Source organism: Numenius arquata, chromosome Z, assembly GCF_964106895.1.
Source record: "Numenius arquata chromosome Z, bNumArq3.hap1.1, whole genome shotgun sequence".
NCBI lineage: Eukaryota > Metazoa > Chordata > Aves > Charadriiformes > Scolopacidae > Numenius > Numenius arquata.
Window position 1 is genome coordinate 48400316 of NC_133616.1, and position 25720 is coordinate 48426035.

The 25720-nt window shown below is 41.0% G+C and overlaps 1 protein-coding gene across 1 annotated transcript; it reads left to right on the forward strand.

Annotated features, from left to right (window-relative positions):
- Nucleotides 1-9501: 9501 nt before the first annotated feature.
- On the forward strand, nt 9502-19963 carry NXNL2 (nucleoredoxin like 2). The gene is made up of 2 exons (XM_074166720.1): nt 9502-9803; nt 19795-19963. The coding sequence occupies exons 1-2, from the start codon at nt 9502-9504 to the stop codon at nt 19961-19963; spliced, it is 471 nt and encodes a 156-aa protein (XP_074022821.1).
- Nucleotides 19964-25720: the final 5757 nt, after the last annotated feature.

Below are 25720 nucleotides of genomic sequence, written 5' to 3' on the forward strand. Positions count from 1 at the left end.
TTTCAGCCATGGAACAAGTTTTAGGATGAAGCTATTCTTGGAATGCAAGAATTTAAAATAGCTGTATTGTGTGTATATGGCAAGGCATTGGAAGCAGGGAGACTGTAGGGGTGCCCTCTATGAGAAGAGGCCAGCAGCTGCCCGTCTGTTGAACACAGCCAGTCTCAATGAACCCATCAAGGACATGCCTGAGCCCATCAGCCAAGTGAGTGGGACCTCTAGAAATCTTCGAAGAGAAAGGATTCCTAGCAGGAACTGTGGCCTGTGGAAAGGAGCCCATGCTAGAGCATGTTCTCAGGCAGGAACTGCAGCCCACAGGGGACATATGCTGTAGCAGTCTATTCTTGAAGGGCCGCAGCCCATGGAAATGATCCACACTGGAGTAGTTAATGAAGAACTGTATTCCATGGAAGAGACCTCATGCTGGAGCAGGAGAGAGGTGTGAGGAGGAAGAAGCAGCAGAGATGGATTGTTATGAACTGACCACAACTCCTATTGCCCAGCTCCCTGCACCACTCAGGGATGGGTGGAGGAAGTAGAAGATTCAGGAGTGAAGTTGAGCCTGGGAAGAAGAGGCGGGGGGGGGAAGAAGGTGGTTTTGGTTTTGTCTTTTTTTGTTACTATGCTACTCTATGTTGAATTGGCAATATATTAATTTTTCCCCAGGTTGAGTCTTCTTGTCTATGATGGTAATTGGTAAGCAACCTCTCTTCCTTTATCTCAACTGATGAACTTTCTCATCATACTTTCTGTCCCTGTTCTGTTGAGGAGGGGGACTGAGAGAGCAGCTGGGTGGGCATCTGGCAGCCAGGCAAAGTTAACCCATCACAACAGAAAAAGTATTTATTCTACTCAACAATCTTGTGTTTGACTTTTTTTCCCCTTGGCTAGGATAATTTTGTATGTAGCTGAAAAGGATGTGATTATATGAAAATCAAAGTTCATGAGGCAGAGAGACTAGCAGGTGACACCTGAGTCTTTAACACGTTTCGTTCTCCCAAGCTAAATGTCATATTAGAGCTCTACAATATAGACACTGTTTTCTTTACCCATATTCAACCAAAGGAACAGGTCTTTTCTTAGGCTTTTTCTTCTTGCAGTGGAGCTTTCAACCTATGGCCAGTTTTCTGGTGATGTACTTTCTCGGTGCTAAAGCATACCATGTTTTACCTGACTTAGCTCCTAATAATTTCTCTATTTCTAATGGTTTTTAAATTTGAAAGCATGAGGATGTTATGTATTCTGGGTATGACTGTGCAAGGGGAAGGTCTTTGGGATTTTATAGTGATTAGATAAAGCACGTGCGATACAAAGTATAGAGAATCCCAGCCTTAAAAGAGTGTTCCCTTTATGCAAATAGCAAAACCAGAGCTTTCTTATGAAAATGAGCATGCTAGGCAGAAAAATCTCTCTGGACGCTAGTCGCAAACCCCTGAGACAAGTGACTACAGTGTGGTCAATGTGCTCTGCCAAAACTTCTACTACGAGCTTCTACTAGCTGCTGCAACATAGCTATATTGGCAGCTTGCTTATTTGCAGAAAAATATTCTAGCTTTCAGCCCTTTAACACATAACAGCGGCTTGACTTTTCCTCCCCCAGCACCTCTTCCTTTAATTGGTAATGAAGAAAGGCATACATCTTTTTTTTTCGCCAGAAGAGGATGTGTTTATGTAGCAGAGGCTGTTTACTTTTTTATGTGCCTGGCAAATTACTTAAAGCAACTGAAACTACCACCCAAAACTCTCAAATTCCTCCTTGAGGCAGAGTCCTTGTGACAACCAGGTCTCCTTCTTCCATCAAAAGTTCTGGGAATGAATAGGATTAGATGGTGGTTGCTGGTCACTGTAGAGGACTAAGCTGGATTCTAAATGAAGTCTCACACAGCCTTACACTTCTCATAAAGCACAGAAATGCAGGATCTAATGTTGGATGATTCTAACCCTGAAAGGAATGCACCTAGTCAGAGGTTTCATCACATAAAAAGTCGACTCAATTACTCTAAACTGCCAAAAGGCTAAAGAGTGAAGAAGAAAGTGTGTCTGAAGTCAAGTGAACTTGAGCAGAGTCTTCTTTCATCATTTTTCCACTCCTGCAGGCAAAAATACTGTTCCTTATTGCCATGCTGCTGCTGCTGTATTAGACAACTCTGAACTGCTTCCCTGTTGTACCTGTTCAGAAGTCAGAAATGTTACAGCACTGGTATTTAGACTATCTAACCTTATTTGGCAATTTTATACACACTAGCCAGGATAAAGTTAAACGCAAAGGATGGCTAAATCAGGCTTTTCATGTTACAAAGAGAAATTCGTATGCCTGTGCTATTTTCCCAAAGGTCAGCACTGCTATAAGTTTGAATCCAGGGAACAATACAAAGAATGTAGCCCTAGTTGTTGCACTTTTTGCAATTGATTTATTGCTTAGTTAGAATCTATTAATAGGTTTGAGTGTTTCCTGATTACAAGAAAAAGTATTCCTTGCAATCTCTTGAATCCAGCTAATTTAAGTCTTTCTAATGGCATTCTTTCCTCCTTGCTGTGTGTGCTGTTATTTATTCATGCCGAGAATGCATATTAAACTGGGACCTGGAGGTATTTTCCAAATGTTAGTATAACAATTGTTATCTATAATAATTACAACCTGTTATTTGTAACAATCTGTTGCTTCAAAAAGAAGGGGGATACTCCTTACCTAAACAGTATCTTCCATGGTGAATGCTTTTTCTTAACTGCTACCTGTTAGAGCTCTTATTCAATCCTGACCTGATGCTGGATCAATTCATGGTAAGAATGATAAGATACGTCCCAGTATCTCTTTTATCCAGGAAAAGCAAGATTCCCTTACAGCTAACATTTGCTGTAAGGGAACATTTGGTGTTCCTGTACAGCTTAACATTTCTGTTGTTAAGCATAGACAGTTTGAATATTAGTAATAAAAATGTAACTTAAAGAGCCTATGTACTACTTATTTGATTTGTATATCTACTTGAAAAAAAAATAATGTTCTTTCATTTGTGTTTGGAGGTTAAATAGGGGAAGTAGATCCAAGAACAGTTACGCAGGGTCATTTACAAAGTATTTGTATTACAGCTGACTATGGAATAAAGACCCAAATATTTGGGTTTCCTGATCCCAGCTGAGGGAACAGTGTACCAAATGTGGCAGCTCTAAGGAGGGCTATGAATCTCCAATAACTATTTTAGTTTGCAGATTGTGTACGCTAAAATTGAAATTTTTTTAGCTCGGTATTTCTTTGTGCACTACTCTCTTCACAGCTCATTGGTTAATGTATTGGGTTGAGACTAAGAATCACAGAATCATAGAATGGTTTGGGTTGGAAGAGACCTTAGATAAAGTTTATCTTTACTAGGTTTGTTACTTCTATTTTTTAATTAATAAGTATAATTAAGTACATGATGTGCTACTGGTCAAATTGAACACAGGCACAACAAGCCCTCACCCAGGTAATATTCTCCTTTGAGTAAATTTAGACAGCTTTTGCCTTTTGGCTTCGCTGGATGCATGTATGACTTGCCAATGCAATTGTGTTATACAGATATGCATTTCCTATGGACCACTTAAGAATCATGCATATACCTCAAGTTATAAGAGATTGCTTATGCAAATGCTTATTGGATCAAATTCTCTACTACTCAGAACAGTGCCACCTATGGAAAAGGTCTATGGAGGAGAGAGTGAAGGGTATGTTCTTTAAAGACGTGGACAGGCTTTCAGAACCTTCTCCTAGTTTAACTTTATAGAGTTAATAGAGACATTAGCTCTGCCACCAGAGGTGTATAGAATTACACTGCCTTGATTGTATATTATATTATACAAGAGTTAGAAAGTTTGAACATTTTTTACTTCCATTTCATTTCTTCTATGTCTCTTTCTCAGCATGCTGCCTTGTATCATTGAAAACATGACTTTATTGATGCAAGCTCTTAATGTAGTTTTTAAATTCTCATTTGCTTGTCAAAACCCAGATATCTGATTAACTTCAATGTTAACTGAAGCAAAACATGAGGGAAATAGGATCCCTTGTGAGCACAAATAAACTGAAAATGTTGCTTTTAGATTAAAAGACAGAATTAAATACTGGTACATTAAAATAATATAGTAAATTAAATAATAAAAATCTTGTTTTCTAGCAAAATTAGAAATTAAATATTTTGTGGTGGCAAGTTTATATCTCAGTTATTTTACCCTGGAATTCCCCAGAGGCTTCCACTGGATGAGCATTGTTTACAAGCTTTCGATAGTGTCATCTCAGAGCTAATATCCTCCCTTGAGAAAGGACCACAGTTTCTGAATAAAAAGCTCCATTATTATCAGTCCAACTAGAGATTAGGGAATGGAATAAATCACAACAGTGCTAACACCTCTAATGAGAATAGTCCTAGAAAATATGTGTAGCCAAAATTGGCTCTAGCCTCCTTGGTATAAATCATAAAGTGAAACTTTTTTTATCGGTCTATACTAGTGTCACTGAGAACTGTCTTTGTAGTCAAATCAAAGGCAGGTGCAAGTTAAGATTTTCTGTGGTATGCAGCATTTTCAGTAAATCTGTGGTGTCCTGACAGAGTTCATCACCTTAAGCTCCCCCCAAAAATCTATCTGGTTTCTCATGTTTAGTAGCAATTTCTTAAACAGTTTCAAGAACTTTAATATCACTATCATTGAGATTTATGATCTGGAGCACATCAGCCAATTATTTATAATTTTCTTTGTAAGCTGGTATGTTTGCATGTGCCTGTCTTCTGTACAGATGGGGTGTGGCTCAAGCCATACAGTCTTCCGGGCGCATTTTAAACTTTCATCCTGTCTTCTGTTTTATCCCTGCTTAGGCAAGGCGGAAATGTACCCAAATGAAAACAATTAACAGAAGGTAGTACAGTTATCTTCTCATATATGAGATCATGCCTTTTACCAGCTACAGGAATTACCAGAAGTAAAAAATGGCAATTGTTTCACATGCAGACAGGCTTTCACCAAGTTACACATATAGGAAGCAGTGAAGCATTGTACTGGTTACAGGGTGTTCAGCTTCTTGGGCTGGAAGATAAGAATGGAGAACAGAACAACTCCCCTGTAATCCAGGAGGAAGTAGTTAATGATTTGCTTATGTACCTGGACACGCATAAGTCTATGGGGCCGGATGGCATTCACCCAAAGGTTCTCAGGGAGCTGGCAAGAGAGCTCACCAAGCCTCTCTCCATTATTTATCAACAATCCTGGTCAACAGGAGAGGTGCCAGATGACTGGAGGGTGGCCAATGTGACGCCCATCTACAAGAAGGGCTGGAAGGAGGATCCTGGAAACTACAGGCCTGTCAGCCTGACCTCAGTACTGGGAAAGATCATGGAGAGGATCATCCTGAGTGAGCTCTCAAGGCACGTGCAGGGCAGCCAAGGGATCAGGGCCAGCCAGCATGGGTTTATGAGAGGGAGGTCCTGCCTGACCAACTTGATCTCTTTCTATGACCATGTGACCCGCTTTCTCGATGAGGGAAAGGCTGTGGATGTTGTCTACCTGGACTTTGGTAAGGCCTTCGACACCGTCCCTCACGGCATTCTCCTGGAGAAACTGGAGAATCATGGCATAGACAAGTGTACCCTCCGCTGGATAAGAAACTGGCTGGATGGCTGTGCCCAGCGAGTTGTGATTAATGGAGCAAAATCTGGTTGGCGGCCGGTCATCAGTGGTGTCCCTCAGGGCTCAGTTTTGGGGCCAGTTTTGTTCAATATCTTCATTGATGATCTAGATAAGGGGATTGAGTGCACCCTCAGTAAGTTTGCGGATGACACCAAGCTAGGTGGGAGTGTTGATCTGCTTGAGGGTCGGAAGGCTCTACAGAGGGACCTGGACAGATTGGACCAATGGGCCAAGGCCAATGGGATGAGGTTTAATAAGGCCAAGTGCCGGGTTCTGCATTTCGGCCACAACAACCCCAAGCAACGCTACAGGCTTGGGGAAGAGTGGCTGGAAAGCTGCCCGGCAGAAAAGGACCTGGGAGTGTTAGTGGACAGCCGGCTTAACATGAGCCAGCAGTGTGCCCAGGTGACCAAGAAGGCCAACGGCATCCTGGCTTGTATCAGGAATAGCGTGGTGAGCAGGAGCAGGGAAGTGATCGTGCCTCTGTACTCGGCACTGGTGAGGCCTCACCTCGAGTACTGTGTTCAGTTTTGGGCCCCTCACTACAGGAAAGACATTGAAGTGCTGGAGCATGTCCAGAGGAGAGCCACCAAGCTGGTGAGGGGTCTGGAGAACAAGTCATATGAGGAGAGGCTGAGGGAACTGGGCATGTTTAGTTTGGAGAAGAGGAGGCTGAGGGGAGACCTCATTGCCCTCTACAACTACCTGAAAGGAAACTGTAGAGAGGCGGGGGTTGGCCTCTTCTCCCAAGGGAATAACGACAGGACCAGAGGAAATGGTATGAAGCTGCGGCAAGGGAGGTTTAGATTAGATATTAGGAAGAATTACTTTACTGAAAGAGTGGTCAAGCACTGGAACAGCCTGCCCAGGGAGGTGGTGGAGTCGCCATCCCTGGAGGTATTTAAGAAACGTGTAGACGTGGCTCTTCAGGGCATGCTCTAGTGCCTGGGATTGTTGGTTTGTGGTGGGGTGTTGTGTGTGAGGTTGTGGGTGTGGGGTTTAGTTGGTGGGTGCTTTTTTTTTTTTTTTTGGGGGGGGGGGGTTGTTGTTTGTTTGGTTTTGTGTGTTGTGTTTTTTTGTTTGTTTGTGTGTGGTTTTTTTTTTTTTTTTTTTTAATGTGGTTGGACTCGATGATCTCAAAGGTCCCTTCCAACCTCTAAGATTCTGTGATTCTGTGATTCTGTGATTCTGTGATATGCTCCCTGTCAACTTGGACTCACTTCTTTGCTGGTTATGTTTGTCAATCAGCTTAGTACAGACAACTGTAAGCTCAAACCTTGTGCACCTTGTACATCCAGCTCTTTCTCCACGTGGAGTTGTAGGTAGCTGGGAACTTTTCCCTGTGTGGCCAAAGGCCTCAATGACTATCTCAATATGTCCTTTTCTCATGGAATTGTACCATATCTGGCTAACCAGCTTTCTAAGTTTAGAGGTGGGGTGGCTGCAAGTTCCCTAGGTCACTGCTTCAGTTCATAATATCTGAGAAAATGTTTTCACTGCTTGAAGGAGAAATTGGTAGGAATATCAGTAATGTATCTACGGTAGCCTGAACTTCAATGGAAAGTTTTATCCATTTTTCTGTGGCTCCCAAGGCACTGTCTCTATCCTGTTTCACAAGTGATCTCACAAAGGCAGATGGTAGGGCAAATCAAAGGCTTAGGTGAGCTAAACTTCTGTGCTATTCTAAGAGCAGGCAATCTTTCACAGCTCCTTTTGTCTTCCAATTCTGATATCAGGTGGAAGTCTGAAGGGGGTGATAGCACAAAACAACATTCAAAACTTGGAGAAAGGATTGATGAGAGATGTGTGAGATGGAAGGATTATGTTGTTTTAATAAAATGTCAATTTAAGTGACATTTAAGTGACATTTAATTAAAATGTCACTTCTGTGCTGGAAGCAGATTCTTGGATTTGAAAAACAACACAGCTCAACGGTCCATGAACATGGAGAAATATTTGAATAAAACCCGCTTTCCAAACACCTAAGCAATTTTTTTCCCCCAATAAAATAGCAGAATAGTAATTGCAATAGGTATACTAGGACATCAATTAAAAGGTCTCATTCGTAAAGATTCATTTGTATGTGAAAAAATCTCAGAAAATAATAATGGCTGAACTCTTATGCTTTTTAAAAGATGTGTGAGCTTTTGCACAAGAAGCAAGCAGTGATTTAATTAGCAGTATATTTGCATAATAAAAGGAAAAAGGGGTAAGAGAAAGGGCAGGAGAAGGAATCTCCCAAATTAAACTGATCCTACAGCCAGGTGGTTACTTTTGATGAAGGCTACTGAAAAACAAACCCACTGCTGTGTTACTTCTGTTGTGCTTCTTTGGGCTTTCTCTTAAGTGGTCCGACTTTTAAAACGATACCTTGTTTCTTTCACTCAGGAAGGAAAGTGGTAGCAGATAACCAAAAATTTTGGGTCACCTCAATGGAAGAAAAAGACATTTCAAAAAGGAGAGGTATGTGTATGTGAGGAAACCATCTAGTTTTTTCCTATACAAAGTTAAATTTTAATTTTTGATGTCAAGTATTGTAGTTCTTACTGTGCATGCTATATTGTCAGTAGATGGTCAGATGTAGAAATTGGACTTAATTTCACAATGAACCTAGTTGCAATTTACCTAACCAAGCACTCGCCATGATTAACTTTAGTTACATGCTAGTGTTCAGTATTTGATTCATGCATGATATATACTTGTCACGACACTGTCTTTTCCAAAAGTAAAATTGACAGATTTTTGAAGGGCTGCAGCTTAAAAAAGACCAACCAAACAGCAAAAACCTAGAATGCATTTGGACGCACAGCTTTAATGTGAAATATTTTCTTTGGGACCTCCATGATTAGACGCTTGAAGTATGCAGTATAAATATTAGAATTTGTTTTGGGGATATTGATAATTTTTTGTTTAAGATAAATTATCTTTTAATTGAATATTGTGCAATTAATAAAAATGAGACCATGTACGAGGTGTCATTATCACCCTAGCATGACCTTTTAATTAAACTGTAATTTAAGTCTCCAACAGGCAAATCATCTTTCATTTCCTTTTTGCAGGTTGCTTTAGGCAGAAAAGAGACTGCATATTTGTAACACAATACTATTTACAATGCTATTTTTATTAATTTCTAACTCGGTATTAGCTGGAAAAAAAACACATGAAGTGCACTGGAATAAAATGAGAATTCCTCCTCTGCTTGGACAGAGGATAGCCTGTTTTATAAGCAGAAATCAGGTGATTTTCCATGCTAGAAAAAAATTCAGTACTGTATGTTCCACAAAAAGATAAAGTCAGCCCAGTGCTGAAGCTGACCAAGTGTTGTGAGATCTCCAAGGGAGAGAAAGTAAAGTCCGTGACAAGCTGAAGAGGTCTGGCGTTGGCGTGCTGGTGGTTACTGCTTAAATTTCTTAAAAGCTCGGTATCTTCAGTGAGCTTAGTAAGTCTCGAAAGGTATTTGCGTTCTCACGAAGGCCGTTTAGGCATTCAGAGGAACAAGAGGAAGAACACCTACCCGCCTGGCTCTGCCGCGGCTGTTGGGGCCGTTATCCCCCGCCCGTTGGGGCAGTTACCCTCCTGCTCCGGCAGGGGCGGGGTAGGGCCGCGGCCATTGGCGAGCAGCCTGTCAGTCAGCGGTGGGCGGACCCGGGAGGTGGGGGTGGGTATAAGCTGGGAGTGTTGTGCGACTGGGGGGTTTGGGGGCTGTGCTAGAGTTGTTTCGTCGGGTGGATCGAGTGGTGTGGCGCGAGGAAGGCAGGTCGGTCCCAGCGTGGAGGGGTCGCCTGGGCTTGCAGCCCCCGGTGCCGCCCTCGGCTCTGCTGCGCGCCCCGGGGGGCTGCTGGTGGCAGCATGGTGGATGTGTTCAGCGGGCGGATGCTGGTCAGCAAGGACGGACGCAGCGTGGACCCCGAGGACGCCTTGCAGAACAAGGTCGTGGGCTTGTACTTCTCCGCCGGCTGGTGCTCGCCGTGCCGCGACTTCACCCCCGTTCTCTGCGACTTCTACACAGAGCTGCTGGAGAAGACTCAGCCCCCCGCCCCCTTCGAGGTCGTCTTCATCTCTTCCGACCATAGCGCCGAGGAGATGGCGGGCTACATGCACGCCATGCACGGGGACTGGCTGGCCCTGCCCTTCCACGACCCCTATAAGCAGTGAGTACCGCCGGCGGCGAACCGCAGCCTGTCCGGGCCTTCTCCCGTGCCTGGCAGGCCACGGCCTGTGGGGTGGCCGCTGGTGTCTCTGCTGGTACAGCGCGGGGCAGGGGGCAGGAGGTGTGGATGCTTTAGCCGGCAGTATAACATAACACCGAAGTCTGATACAAAAACTTCTCGGGACCGCCACCAGCCCTCTTGATCCGCTTCTTCCCTTTCCGTTGAACAGGCCGAAACACAGTTTGCAGCGTCTTTCCTGAGGTGAAGGGCTCAGCATCCGGCCAGCCTAGTCCTGCCTCTGCCCTGTCCTTTGAGCAGTGGCTGCTGCTGGCTGACTCTCCCTGTGCTCTCACGGAGGTGTAACACTAACATTCAACTAACAGCTTACTTTCTTCAGAGAAGTAATCTGGTTTTAGCCTGTAAGAAAGCGATGGCGGAGAACTAGTTTTGTGTACTTAATTTAGGATTTAAAAGGTCTTTGAAGAAGGGTTGATAAAGACCCCGTGTATTAACAACATGACATGAGTAGCAAATCAAAAACAAACTTATAGCAACCGAGGATCAAATGATTGTTTTTCAGCACTGCAGTACTTAAAGTTGTGCTGGGTAGCTTATTAATGCTCTGGAAAAAAGGCAAATGAAGAAGGATCAAAACTCATAGATGAACAATTTAGGGGAGAGCAGAGCAAACTATGAAGAATTTCAAACAGATAGAGGTAAAGTAGGTGGAAAAGAAATGTAGTAACAGCTCAAGTTTAGCTGTGGCAAATGCACGTGGTAATTGGGATGTGAAATTCTTGTGCTGATAGTTTTATAAACGGGCATTCCCATAGGCAGCCTGCTCAGCAAAACAATCAAGGGAAAGGACATGACCATGTGTAAGTAACAGCGTGAAGGATAATACCAGGAGCTGTTTTGATGACCTGAGTCAAGGGTGCAGACTGATTTTGGATCACTGTCAGAAATATGATTTAGCTCATATCAAGAAATATGGATTGCGATTATGAGGGCACAGTTAAGATGTTTAGGGCCACTGAAATGCCTATAGCTGGAGACTATAAATGCGTGTACTATTAAAGGGTAGGTTTTTTTCCCCTTTAAATAATGTATAAGTAGGTTATGGAGACTATTGATACAGATGTCATCAAGGTCAAGGACTTGTTACTTTTAAATATGGACTGGGTAATTAAACTCAGAAGATTTGTTGTTCTAACAAAGAACTGTCTTCTCATGCTTCTAGTAACATCTAGTTTCATTTAACTCTAGAGCCATCCCTGTGTACTACCCCGGGATAGAGCTGGGTAACACCCTAGCTACTTACTCAATGTGGAGCAGGTTTACTAATCTTGTTTTGTCAGTGCATTTTGACAACCTCAGCAGCAAACAACCAGAAGCCAGGAACTATTTCATGGTTCTTTGCCTCATTCCTGGATGTCAGCAGCCAATTAATGTTAAACCTTTCTAAAAAGGTTTTCATTCACTTAAAAATAGGTTGAAATAGCAATGCTGTTCTCCTTTCGTAACTACTGATTCTGATAGAATCCAGGCATATTTCCTGATAGAAATGTAGCACTGAATTTACTGCACTCGGCAAGCTGTTTGGCATAGACCATGGGAATGCACTTACAGCTTCAGCCTCTGTGGATTAGGGGTCTATTTCTGTCACTGCTTTTGCTCAAGTCATGTGGAATGGAGTTACAGAGATAGTTTAATTGGCTTTTCTGTGGCGGCCCATAATGCCCTTCAGCATCCTGTAGAGAAACATAGCTTGTCCTGTCACGGATAGCTGTGAGACCATAGCGTTTGAAGGGCTAAGTGAAGAACAAAGTGCAGAGGGACATGAAAAGGCAGTTTTTGAAGTTATGTTTCTTGCATACAACAATAAAGGGCTGTGTGGGATGTTCGAGGTGCTTAGGTTGGATTAATGGGTAGTTTGGCTTCAGGGATACTGGTGAATCATTGTAGACTTAGAACAGACAGATGTGTGTTCACTAAACCACGCTGCAATTCTGGCTAGGAACTACTTCTACCTAAGAATGTAACTTTAAAACTGACTAACATAAATTATTAATTTGATTATTAATATTTATTAACATTCACATTTATTAACATTTTTATTCATTAATATTTTTAAAGTTCCATTGTAAATAACTCTGGCTGCTCTTTTGTGGACTGTGTAAAGAAGGCATTTCAGTATCTTCAGTGAAGGTAAAATACTCTAGCTGATGACTTCAGTGTTTAAGACACATAATTGCAGCATAGACTGAAGTCTTTTCTAGGCACAATAGAGCCAATTTTAAATTTACCACCTAAAATACATTTCACTGAATTTCACTGAATTTCACTGAATTTTTTTTAGAGTTGGAAGGGACCACATAGATCATCTAGTCCAACTCCCCTGCTGAAGCAGGATTGCTTAGACAATGCTACTCAGGACTGCATCCAGGCGGGTCTTGAAAATCTCCAAAGAAGGGGACTCCACAACCTCCCTGAGCAGCCTGTTCCAGGGCTCTGTCACCCTCACCGTGAAGAAATTCTTCCTCATATTCGAGTGGAACCTCCTATGTTCCAACTTGTGCCCCTTGCCCCTTGTCCTGTCACTGGGAACCACTGAAAAGAGTCTGGCTCCCTCCTCCTTCAACCCACCCTTGAGATACTTATAGGCGTTAATAAGGTCTCCCCTCAGCCTTCTCTTCTCCAGACTAAAGAGTCCCAGCTCTCTTAGCCTTTCCTCATACGGGAGATGCTCCAATCCCTTAATCATCTTTGTTGCCCTTCGCTGGACTCTTTCCAGTAGTTCCCTATCCCTCTTGAATTGGGGAGCCCAGAACTGGATGCAATACTCCAGTTGTGGCCTCACCAGTGCAGAGTAGAGGGGGAGAATGACTTCCCTCGACCTACTAGCCACACTCTTCCCTATGCAGCCCAGGATTCTGTTGGCCTTCCTGACCACAAGAGCACATTGCTTGCTCATTGTCATTTTGCTGTCTACCAGGACTCCCAGATCTTTCTCTTCGGAGCTTGGCTCCAGCAGGTCCACGCCTAACCTGTATTGGTGCCTGACATTCTTCTTGCCCAGGTGTAGCACCTTACACTTTTCCTTGTTGTACCTCATGAGGTTCTTCCTTGCCCAGCTCTCCAGCCTGTCCAGGTCTCTCTGGATGGCAGCACGGCCCTCCGGGGTGTCAGCCACCCCACCCAACTTGGTATCATCACCATACTTGCTGAGGATACACTCTGTCCCCTCGTCCAGGTCACTGATGAATATGTTGAACAGGACTGGACCAAGTATTGACCCCTGGGGGACACCACTGGTTACAGGCCTCCAGCTTGAGCCTGTTCCATTAACCATTACCCTTTGGGTCCTGTCACACAGCCAGTTCTCAATCCACCTCACTGTCCCCTCATCCAGCCCACACTTCCTTAGTTTCCCAATGAGGATGTTATGGGAGACAGTGTCAAAAGCCTTGCTGAAGTCAAGGTAGATGATATCTGCTGCCCTCCCCTCATCCAGCCAACCAGTTATGGCATCATAGAAAGCTATCAGATTGGTCAAGCATGATTTACCCTTGGTAAACCCATGTTGCCCACTTCCAATAACCCCCTGCTCTTCAACTTGTTTGGAGATGACATCTAGAATGAGTCTCTCCATTACCTTCCCAGGGACGGAGGTGAGACTAACTGGTCTGTAGTTCCCAGGGTCCTCCTTCTTGCCCTTTTTGAAGACTGGAGTGATGTTGGCCTTCCTCCAGTCTTCTGGCACCTCTCCTGTTCTCCATGACTTTTCAAATATGATAGAGAGTGGCCCAGCGATAACTTCTGCCAGCTCTCTCAGCACTCGTGGGTGCATCCCATCTGGGCCCATGGACTTATGAATGTCCAGTTTGGCCAAGTGGTCCCGAACCTGGTCCTCCTCTACTGGAGGAAAAACTTCCTCTCTCCATACCCTCCCCCTGGCCTCCAAGGCCAGAGGTTCATGAGGGGCAGCCTTAGCAGTGAAGATTGAAGAAAAGAAGGCATTCAGCAACTCTGCCTTCTCCGTATCTTCCACCACTAGGGTGCCCATCTCATTCCTCAGTGGGCCCACATTATCCCTAATCTTCCTTTTTCTGTTTACGTACTGGAAAAAACCCTTTTTGTTGTTCTTAACTGTAGTGGCCAAGATGAGTTCAGCTTGAGCCTTGGCCCTTCTAATTTTCCCCCTACATATCTTCACTGCTTCCTGGTATTTCTCCTTGCCTACCAGGCCCTTTTTCCAAAGATCATAAACCTTCTTTTTGTTCCTGAGCTCCAGCCAAAGCTCTCTATTTAGCCAGGCTGGTCTTCTTCCCTTCCTGCTTGATTTTTGGGACTTGGGTATGGCTCTTATTTCACAAATGGAAGCATGGAGTTTCTTGGGTATGAATTCTGTCTTGTTAAGAAATAGCCTGCATTCATACTTGTAGTGTATGAAGTGTGATGCCTTGCACATACCTGCAGAGAAGGAAAATACTGAATTCGGAGCAGAATCTCAAGGCTCTTCCATGCTGTCAGTCCCGACTGTTTCTCTGAGGTGGGACTGCACCTTTACTACATGTAGTCTGTGGCACGACTAACAGGAAGTACTGCTCCTGATGCCTTGACTGTTTGCAGCTTTAATGTTGATTTTTGCTGCCTGAGGCACAGGCATTTGATCTGTGCAGGGGTGTGTGAAGACAATCTAGTAGGAAGTGAGCACTAGGAGGAGAAAGGCAATAGTAGAGAGGAAGAGCAGGAGTAGAACAGAACATGTCAACAACAAATGCTAGTAAATGGGGACAGATGTTTTAATTATGATACACGAAGACAACTGAACCCTATTGTGAAAGGTGTTATTCTCTGTGGGTGCCTAGCACATGCTAGTAGTTCTTTCAGGCTGGCAGATAGGCAGGTATTTACTGAGTCCATGACCTGTACACCTAAGTGAAAATTAGAATTCCTGAAAAAGGAAAATAAAAAGGCCATACTTACATTTTATATTAGGAAGCTTTAGGTATGAAGGTGGATTGGCACCTACAGGAATGTATAGGGGGGAGTGGGCTAAAAAAGAGAGGCAAAAGGAGAAGAGTGGAAGTATCTGAGCAGTTAAGAGCTATTGTCTGTTCTTAGTCTTTTTAGACAGTTATCTCAAACTCTTTAACAGACACTTTAAAACTGAATCCCATCCATATGATGTGCTTGTTCATATGGCTAACACTTAACAATGCAGAAAGTTCACAGCTAAAATAGACGTACAGCTGTGTATTACAGGCTACAGTGCTAGAAGCAGGCTAGCAAGGTGTCCATTGCTTTCAAGTGAATTCACTTCTAAGTGAATGCTGTTAAAATTCGAATATTGCCAGGTATCACATTATGTAAGTACATAAAATATACCACTTATGTTGCTGGTATGATATTAATTTTGCCTTATGTTGTCTACATCTCAAAACCCCTCTTGTGTATGGATCTTAAATGCTTATATAAAAATACTTGCCTGTGTTGTGAGTTAGCCCTGGTATGCAGCTAAGCCTCACACGGCTATTGGGTCACTCCCTGCCCCAGTGGGATGGGGAAGAGAATCTGAAGGTTGAAAGTGAGAAAACTTGTGGATTGAGATAAAGACAGGTTAACAGATGAAGCAAAGGTGAACACACAAGCAAAGCAAGATGAGGATTTCTTTCACTGCTTCCCATTATCAGGCAGATCTGTCACAATTTCCAGGGCAGCAGAGCTTCGTAAGGTGTAACAGTTGTTTTAAAAGACAGATGCCTTAACTCCAAACATTGTTCCTTCCTCCTCCTTTCTTCAGCTTTAATTGCTGAGCACAGTGTCATATGGTATGGAATATCCGTTTGGTCAGTTGGGGTCATCTGTCCTAGCTGTGTCCCCTCCCAATTCCTTGTGCCCCCCCAGCCTACTTACTGGTGGGCCAGCATGAGAAATATAAAAAGGGCCTGGTGTTGTGTAAGCACTGTTCAGCAATAGTTCAAACATTGGTGTCTTATGAACACTATTTTGGTAACAAATCTGAAATACAGCACCATGCAAGCTTCTGTGAAGTAAATTAACTCCATTCCAGCCAATGCCGGTACTACCTAGTAATATAAAATCTGTGCTCTCAGAAACTTTCTTCCTGTCTTCTCATGAGAGTCAAAAGACGTAACAATTACAATGACTTGAAGTTTGACTCAATCTTAAATTAATCTTCTTGGTATTTCATATGCAAACGAAGGTTGCCATCTCATGTTCTAACCTGCATAGCCAAGGCCTGATGTCTCAAAGGATTTGACTAAAAGGTTCCCTGCTTGGTCAGTCTTCCATAGCTATCTTTTATTATAGCTTCCTCTTGTGCTTTGTCTGTTTGGATCTTAGATTTTTCTAGTCTGTAAGACACTGTGTTTGCCTTTATACTTACCTGGGAATAGCTAGGGAACTGCTTTTTAAGAATATCATGAGTTACATCACTGTATTTTACTTTATGAGAATCGAGTTCATCTTTGTAGCATGTGTAATGTTTCTATTTATAGTTAATGATTTCATAAATTGTCATTGGAATTAGTCCTGTGGCACATATGTAATTTGTGCGTGTGAGTCATAGGATTTGAGATCAGGATAGGATCCTTAACAGGTTTTAAAAAGTCATTTTTGTAAGTACCTGTACACACATACACAGTGACTAAGAAGCATTGTCTGCAGAACTGTTCCTAAGCCTTCTTCAGGTCCATTCATTTTACAAGTTGCACACGTAATTAGGCAAAATTTGTGCATGTTTCAGTCTGGCTTGATGCAAGCAACCTTCAGCCCAGAAGCTGTGTAAACAAGATGCTGTGCTGGAGTGGATAAGCTATATATGCATTCCCTTAAGAAAGCAAAGTTTCCAGACTTCATAGCAAATTATCTTGGGTTTCCTGCTGTCCTGTCTCTGCTACAATTGTGTTAGGTATTTCAAGTTGTCCACTGAACCAGTAAAATGCATCTTCCACCCATCTTGTTTGTCATACAAGTAGTATGAGGTGATTGTCTTTTACATGGGTTGTACATGAACTTGCTTTGGAATATTTTTTTTTCTCCCATTTTAGCAGACTTCAGAAAGGTCTATGGGGATTCTTGGCTGCTTGCTTTTATTTCAGAATTCACTGGGAAAGCAAACCTGTTGGTAGACCATATTATTGCTGCTGCTGTAGTATTTCCTGCATTATTGCTCAGCTGATGTAATGGCAGAGCAGTATCCTTCACCTGTTGATTTTTCTTCTCTTAAGGAAAAATACAGAAGGAAAGACATGTTTCGGGAATGCCTTGTCTGGGCCAGTATTTCACTTAAGTCTTATTTTCTGTATTTTAAAGACTCCTCATCTCTTCCAGGAAATCATAGAGAATGTCTATATATTAATGTCTTGTATTTTTTAACAATGTTTACAAATTCTTTCTTTTCCTAGTCAATCAAAATTCTTTGATTTGAACCTCACACGGCAGATGTTATTGCTTGTAGTGATAGTGCTGAGGCACTACATTTCCATTTAGTATTTAAGTTTTGTTTTGAGAGTGGTATTATTCATATTTTGGAAGTAGGCAGTTCCATTATTGCTTGTTGTGTCTCTATCCTCAGGTTCTTCTAAAGGTGCTTAATTTCTGCTCACTTTGATAAAAGGCGATGCACTGGGGTAATTTTCCATACAACAGATTATATTTGTTTGGGGGACGTTGTTAACTTTTAGCTAACCTATTGTAGTTCACTTAACCCGTTTCTTGTAGCCCTTCTGAAACACATGACCCCTTCCTCAAAAAGGATTACATTTTTCTAGGCTTTCTTTTAGACTTCACAACTTGGATCTTATGTGTAGATTTTATGTTTCTGTCTTTTCCTGTTAGATACCAGCATGCCTGTCACCATGGTTTGCATTCCTACTGCTAAACTGTGGAATATCATTTGTGAGTACGATATGCTAGAAGATATTTTCTTTAACTGCTGCCTTCCAAAATGGACATTACAAATTCATTAGCATCTATATTTTTTCATTTATAGCTCTCTACTGTGAACACCTAGTACAATGAATAGATGTGCTGAGGATGACCTATGAATAGTGTGACATGGTAGGAGATAGGTAGTAGTTTTCCTGCCTTTTAGCTTAGTTTGATAAGGGTCACTTCATGACCATCACTCTAAACCTATTTGCACGTTATTTATATTCAACAAGTGTTTTCCTTTCTTCTTTGGACATCTAGGGTTAATTAAAGTAGTTATTTTTGCTGTTGCCATGTATTTGGAAAGAATTTATTCTTACCGTGTCCTGATGAACATGGTGGGAAACTTCAGACATTCGTTATCTGCTTTTCTTTCTCCATTAGAGCTGAGGCAGTGAGCTGGTTCTGGAGTTCCTGGAAATGCTTGAGGTTCCTCCTGTTGAACAGCACTCTCAACAGCTAACTCTGATTTTATTTGATGTCCATTGAGATGTTTAATGAGCTTAGATCTCATTGACTGTTTTCTAATTACCTCTGTTGTGAATTAATAAAATTCATGCCAAAAAGTTGATGTCAGTGCTAGTTTTAGTCTCAAAATTGCTTTTTCTGGCTTATTTGTGTCCTGAATTTTACTTTTCATTTGCATTGAAATACCACCCTTCCAAGTGAGGCAAATTTCTTGTATAGAAGATAATGTCTTTCTATAAAGATAGATCTATATGCCTTGCTCTTTTTCCTCCTCTTCATTTTGTCCTATAACAAATAAACTGTCATAGCTGTTAAACTGTTTTCCTGGGAAGTGTTTTCCATCATGCCATTTCTGTTGCCTGTGCGTTCTCTGTGTTTTTGCGTATTACTTTTGTTTGCATCTTACTCATCTCTTTCAACTTACCTGTATAAAGAGGTAAGTTTTACTACTTCATGTGGCTGATAGCCTGCTATTTGTACAGTTTTGTCTCTGTGGTGTATAATTAATAGTCATCGCTTGTTATTTATTATGTGCCAATGTCAGCAAGTATTTTTTCCTCTTTGGATATTTTGTGTCCTCTAGGTTTTTCCTTCCCATTTTTTTTTTTGTTTATTTATTTATTTATTTTCAGTATTATTAATCCATTTTTTAAATTTTACATGTATCTTAAGTTTGATCCCATTAAATTTTCATCCTTCAGAAGTCTTTTCTGACTAATTTTCCTGGGTTACTTAGTCATCAATTGCTTGAATAGATTCTCATTTTGTTCATGAAGCATTACTGTTCCTATGGCTCTTTTATTTTTTTAACCATATTTTGACCATGTTTTGTTATAAAATAGTAAGCTATTTAAGATGGAGTTATTTGTAATCTATCTGGATTTTTCTATTTCCTGACATAAATGACTGCTATTGTGGGTGTGATGGACAGGGGAGTTGTTGAAATTTCATTCTTGGACAACTTGTTCCAAGTCTTGCGATTGCTGTATGTAGAAAGCCTGTTTCACTGAGGGAGTTTAAGAAATTTCTGCAATCTCTTCTGTTTACATCGAAAGATTATGTATCATGCTTTAATGCAGATTACAGGAAATAGCTCTATGGGATTGGGACACTTGAACATCTTTGTACTGGAATAAATGTCTCATGCTAATTTAAGTGAGATCCTTCTCCTATCCAGTAGAAACGTAACAGAAGACATCTGTTTCTGGCTAGTAAAAGCAAGGTGGAAGTGTGTGTCACACTTTCCTTCCATGGACCTCCTTATAGTCTCTGAGAGTCAGTCTCTGTTCCTGTGGAGACTGCAGGCAGCAGTGAAAGCAGTTAAAGGAAGGGTGCTGCAATTCTCTGAACTCCCTGAGCTAAATTTTGCCAGGTAAACTCCCAGCTGCAGCCTTGTTCATCTCCCTATACTACCCAGTGCTCTGCCTTAAGCTCTGAGGAAGCTCAGGCACTCATCACTTCTGCTCTTCCATGCACCCTGGCCAGAGTACCCCTCATGAGAGACAAGGAGTTTTCTTAAAATGCTCCCTAATGGCGTGTTATATTTTTAATTTTTTCCCCTCAGTGATCTGAAGAAGAAATACAACATAACAGCAATTCCTAAACTGGTGATTGTGAAACAAACTGGAGAAGTCATTACTGACAAGGGAAGAAAACAGATCAGAGACAAAGGGCTATCCTGTTTTCGGAACTGGGTTGAGGGTGCAGATATATTTCAGAATTTTTCTAGCTGAAAAGTTGGCAGATGAAAGAAAAGCCATCATGGAAGACATTGTAGAGTTCTGAAAGGATTGTTCCGTTCTTCAGAATAAGAAGGGTGAGGCTTATATATCTATGCTTGTAAACAAAATTTGTTTTCCTCTTGAAGATTAGTTATTCCAGTAAGTCATAAAATGCAATTATTGTTTTATTTGTATTGTTCTATCTACTATATTCAGTATGAACCAAAGCATTCCTGATAATACTGAAGAACTTAAAAAGGGTAGTCTGGTTTAGACAGTAATAAAGGAGCACTGTGAAATCTATGCAAACACTTACTTTGCAAAATCTGTACAGCAAAAATTATATTTATGCACAAAATTATCTTTTTAATGACTTTTTCCTGGTGATTAGCGCATTTTATTAAAAAAAGGAAATTGCTTTAATAAAGGACTTTATGAAGTGTTTGTCTAATGTGTCTTATGTATCTTAACATGCTAATCAGAAAATATAAAGATTTTTAAATAGTGCACATTTGTTTATCAGTACTGAAAAAATAATGTTCTTTTTATTTTAATTTGTGTGGGATTTACTTAATTTCTTCTGCATTTTCCTTACCCCTGGTTTTTTAAACTTGGTGCTGTAAGCTGTTATATCCCAAGTTAATGTCAGGCCTAAGCAGCACGCATTTTCCATCTCCTCTTTTTGCCAAAGTGTGTAGAAGCAATCATCAAAACCATTACCAGCTCTATGTGATGAGTGCTCATGTTGCATCTAAAGTACTGCCTGGTTTGCCTGTTGTCTCCACCAGTTCTTGTGTTCAGATTTGATAGCAAGCCTTCATGATTGGAGTCCCAGGCCAAAAGTCCATGCAATTGGCTAAAGAAACATTTCCTATGCAAGTCAAGAGTTGTTTGACTAGGATGTAAAGACCAACAGGATTATTATTAGTCCAGTTACTAGCACTTAATTGAATAATCTAGACTTGAAGTATTAGTAACCAGTAGATTTACTAGTAACATGATTACAAGTCATTCCTAATGAAGATACAGTTAAAACTGATACCCATTAACTTTTCAGTTCTCTAGTTATGTTCATCCTTCCTCTTTGTTCTAATGTTAATGGTGTTTTCTTAAAGATGATAACTTGCCTCCAACAGGACTGTGTGCTGCTAATCACAACACTCTTGGCCTGGCTGTTCTTCAGGCCTCAGGAAGCATGCTTAAAGAAGTCATGTACTCCTCACAATATATCAAAAAGCGAGTACTCCAGAGAAATTGAATTTAAAATGAAAAATATTAGATCTAGGAGGTGTTCAGCAGAGTGGTGAGTCAGAGCATCTTATAGCTATTCTTAAAATGACATCTGGGTATACTGCAGACAACTTCTAATTTTCACTGTCTAATCATGTAAGTAATGCTCAGGTTCTTTTCTAATGAATGCTAAGCTCACTAGTGAATTCTCTGTGCAAGTGATGCGTTGGCACTGTCTACTGTTCTGGGACCAGCTAATGGCAAATGTATTTCAAACATAAGGTAAGAAATGAGTAATATAAGTGCTTCCAAAAATTTTTAAAATAATGTTACTTGAACATAAAATAAATTGTATAGCAAAAGCATCCACTGTGACAGACATCAGGCATTACCAGACATCAGGCATCACTTAGGCCAAGATATCTTTTTTTTCATTGTTTGTCTGTATGTGTATGAAAGAAGGAACTCAGTATTTTAAGACTGAGATGGAGTTGGGTCCTTTGAATAATTGCCACACTGAGTCACTAACACAGACTCAAATTAAAATTCAGCCAGGAAATTCGTGATGATGGAGCAAAGGTATGTAACAAAATACCTGGTTTGACTTCAATTAAGGGCTGTTGGTTTTGTACATCAGTGTTTGGAAGCTCAGAAAATTTGTTTCCTTTCTCAGTGCTAAAATAATGTATGTTTGACACAAGCAAATATTTTCCATTACCCTGTTCTTTGTCTATTAGCAGCACCTTGTGAAATTAGAGGAGCAGATCTCAGTGGAACAACCGTAAGGCTTGTTATTACTTAGAATGTGTGTCCATTGGGAAGGAAACTTAACAGTGTACTAATATTTGAATTTACAGAATTGTCCCTTTAACTTCGTTAAATAGTTAAAAAACCTAGCAACTTTCTACCCTCCATCTTCAGTCACAGTTACCTTTAACATTAGAGAATATAAGTACTTTTTTCTGAAAGACGAAGAAGAATGCATTTTTAAAAATATAATAGTATCATAGTGATATTGATAGGTGCTGCACACTCATAAAGAAGTCGGCTAAAAACCAACTCAGGTTAAAAGGAGAAGCATCCTTTATTCCATTAGATGAGATATTGCCCATTACTAGTAAATGATTTATGGAGCAAGGTATGTTAAGATTGCTTAAGAATCTACAGTGTTGATTTTTTTTTTTTTTTTCAGAATTTATGGATAATTATTTTGCTAAGAAAAATAACAAGGATTTTAAGTTCATACTTTGTGAATTGATCCATACTGTGACTTTTGAGGAGGATGACTAGCTGCAGATGAATGCTGCGGGCTCTGCTATGACCATTAAACATACCATTTGGGAAGAGGCAAAGCATAGTGGCAGATTCAGACATGAAATAAACATTATCATCGCAAATGCAACCAACATGTTTCTTTTTGTTAATCTTTTATTTCTGTAACTCTCCATCATGTACAGCCCTCCTAATTGGCTTGTGGAAGAACACGAATCAGGCAGAACTGCTGAGTTAGTCTAAGATCTATATTGAGTTAAAACTAGTATCACACATGCATAGGTGAAGATTATATTTTAGTCCATTCCTTGTGATCACGAAACAAAAGCTAAGGTTGCCTGTGGCTATAGTTCACTTAAGTTCTAACAAGTGCTTGTTATCTGTGGATGAAATAGTAATAGTGAATGAAATAGAAAATGCCAAGGTCATATTTTCTCTGTGTTACTGACTAAAAGCAGTTCATTGATCGAGTTACAGAATTTCAGGTCATTCTGAATTGTGCCAAAATCAGGTATCACTTAGCTGGTAATACAATAGTAATAGTCTGTCATTGGATCCAGCCACTAAAAACTTGAGTAGCCTGAGCCAGTCCAGAGGAGGGCCACAAAGACGATCAGAGACCTGGAGCACCTCTCCTATGAAGAGAGGTTGAGAGTGGGGCTGTTCAGCCTGGAGAAGAGAAGGCTATAATGAGATACCTTATAGCAGCCTTCCAGTACCTGAAGCCTACAGAAAAGATGGGGAAGAACTGTTATGTCAGGGAGTGTAGCAACGTGACAAGGGATAGCGGTTTTAAACTGAAAGGAAGGAGATTTAGACTTAGATATTAGGAAGAAACTCTTTACTGTGTGGGTGGTGAGGCACTGGAACAGGTTGCCCAGAGGGGTTGTGGGTGCTCCATCCCTGAAAGTGTTGAAGGCCAGGTTGGGTGGGGCTGAGTAACCTGTTCTAGTGGGAGGTGTCCCACTAGACAGGAGGGAAAAGGGTTTCCTAGAGGGAAAGGGTTGGGTTTGTTCTGTTCCAAGTGATGATGCTTTTACCTGTGTGATGTGCATGCTAGGTTTTGCCTAATAGAGGGAATTCTGTAGTTGACGAGTCATCCAAATGATTTCTGAAATGCTGCATACCTCTGTCCACCGAGAACCTTTTCTCATTCCCCTAGAATTAGGTTTTGGAATCAAGACTGGAGGTCTTTAACATACGTCAAGTAACATACAATGGGTGCTTAGGGCAATGTTGTATTTCCAATTCGTCACTTGCGTAGAACAAATTGTGGCTGCTCTTACTACTGACCATAGTTATATATTATACATTAAACAGTATAGAACAGCTTAGTTACATATACGTTCTGCATAGTTCAATAAGACTCCATACACATTAATAGCAACAACGACAAAGCTAGTAGAATGTTTTCTGTCCCCTTCTTTCTAGCTTGTGTGAGGCTGCCTGTTGTGGGTAGAGTGATTGACTTCACTCATAAGAGAGAAGCAGTGAAATATTTATTAATATAAAACAGTGATTTAACAAAGTTTGATAGTGAATGTGACCATGTTTTACGAGATTTGATGGCAAGATACACTTGGTTATTTACTGCATAGAGGACAGGGTCTGACAGAACTGTCAGGGAGACCGTCCTGTTGAGTCACGGTTTCAGAAAGGACGCCCTTGCTTTCTAAAATCTTTCTCAGAGAGAAGTCTGGGTACAGCTGGATCCAATCATAGTCCCAGACTTGGTCAACAGTTTATATCTAAAGGATTGCATATGCGTAATCAATCCTTTATATCACTTAGATAAGATATCAAAGTTTAGCATGCTATTAACCGCTTACCGAGAATCTGTTACAGCAAGGACTATCTAAACCTCGAGGAGTAACCTTGGACAGGCATCCCTGCTCAAGGGGAGATCCTGGCGTGCAGCCTGCTGCCATGCAAGAGAGTTCAAGGGACTCTTGGGCTGTCAACTATGTAGAGAGTAAGATAATTGACCTATAGTCATATTTGCATGGCAACAAGATGTCTAGGTCCCCATTCCAGATGGTGTTTGGCTGTGTTGCCATCCATCGCCTAAAGTTCAGTGCAACCTGTCACAGCTCCCACTGATGGTTATGGCTTGAGCAGGAGCAGGGATGGGAGAAGGGGAAGAGCACACCACCACACTGCCTCACACAACATTAATACAGTATCCCTTAAGGAGACGGTGTCCCAATGACATATTAAAATATATGTGAATAAATGTAATTTTTAAAATCTGTGTTTACTTTTTCATATTATTGTAATTTTTTTGATGACTTGCAATGAAAGGAGTTCACATGTTTTAGGTTTTGGGTCTGTTACCTTGAAGATTCCTTTGGGAGCTCTGGAAAGAAAACTGCAAGTCTTACGACAAAATGTGATGGGACCATGATAAATACCTACACAGAAAATAGTTACAGTTATCAAAACTCCTACTTTTTCTCTGGAAATAGAAAAATGGAAATTAAAGTTTTTGTCACACCTAAACTGTATAATTTTGAGATTTGGGCTGAAGGAAAAGATCTAAAGTGTGTACCTGTAAATTTCATCAAATGCTGTAATGATTTACAGAATCACAAAATGATATGGGATTGGAAGGGACCTCTGGAGACCATCTAGACCAACCTCCCTGCCAAAGCAGGTCCACCTACAGCAGGATGCCCGGGAACATGTCCAGGCGGGTTTTGAATGTCTCCAGAGATGGAGACTCCACTACCTCTCTGGGCAGCCTGTTCCAGTGCTCTGAACAGCACTTTCTTGAATATGCATTTTTAATATAAATACTATTTCACTTTGCATCTCAGAGTACATGCAAAATGAAATATCAGTAGCTCTTCTTGCAGTAAGAAGTAGATGCAAACAGGTGTTCTTCAGAAACCAAGTAACAGTTGATACATACATGACAGCTTTTTGCTTTTCATACCATTTCCACACTGTGCACAACCTGATTTTGCTTTTTGTACAGCTGAGTTATTTCTTAACAACAGACACTGATAAAAGTCAGCTCTAGCATTCTCTTGTAGGTAATATTAATAAATGGACAACCCTAAATTTTCTTCTGTCAGTTTCTATGAAGATGGACATAGAGATGAGCCAATCCAAATGGGTTGATTTAAGCATTCTACTTCCTCAATTTCATTTAAATTTAAATTTCCCTAGATCAAGTTCAATACAATTCATGACTCTGATGTTGAGAAATCCTGTCAGTGTCAACTGAAGAAATTGACTTCTTGGAAAGTGCTGTTTCTATCCAAA

Coding starts and splice junctions, on each gene's coding strand:
- NXNL2 (XM_074166720.1), top strand. CDS start 9,502: ATGGTGGATGTGTTCAGCGGGCGGATGCTGGTCAGCAAGGACGGACGC. Junction 9,804..19,794: donor TTCCACGACCCCTATAAGCA/GTGAGTACCGCC, acceptor TTTTCCCCTCAG/TGATCTGAAGAAGAAATACA.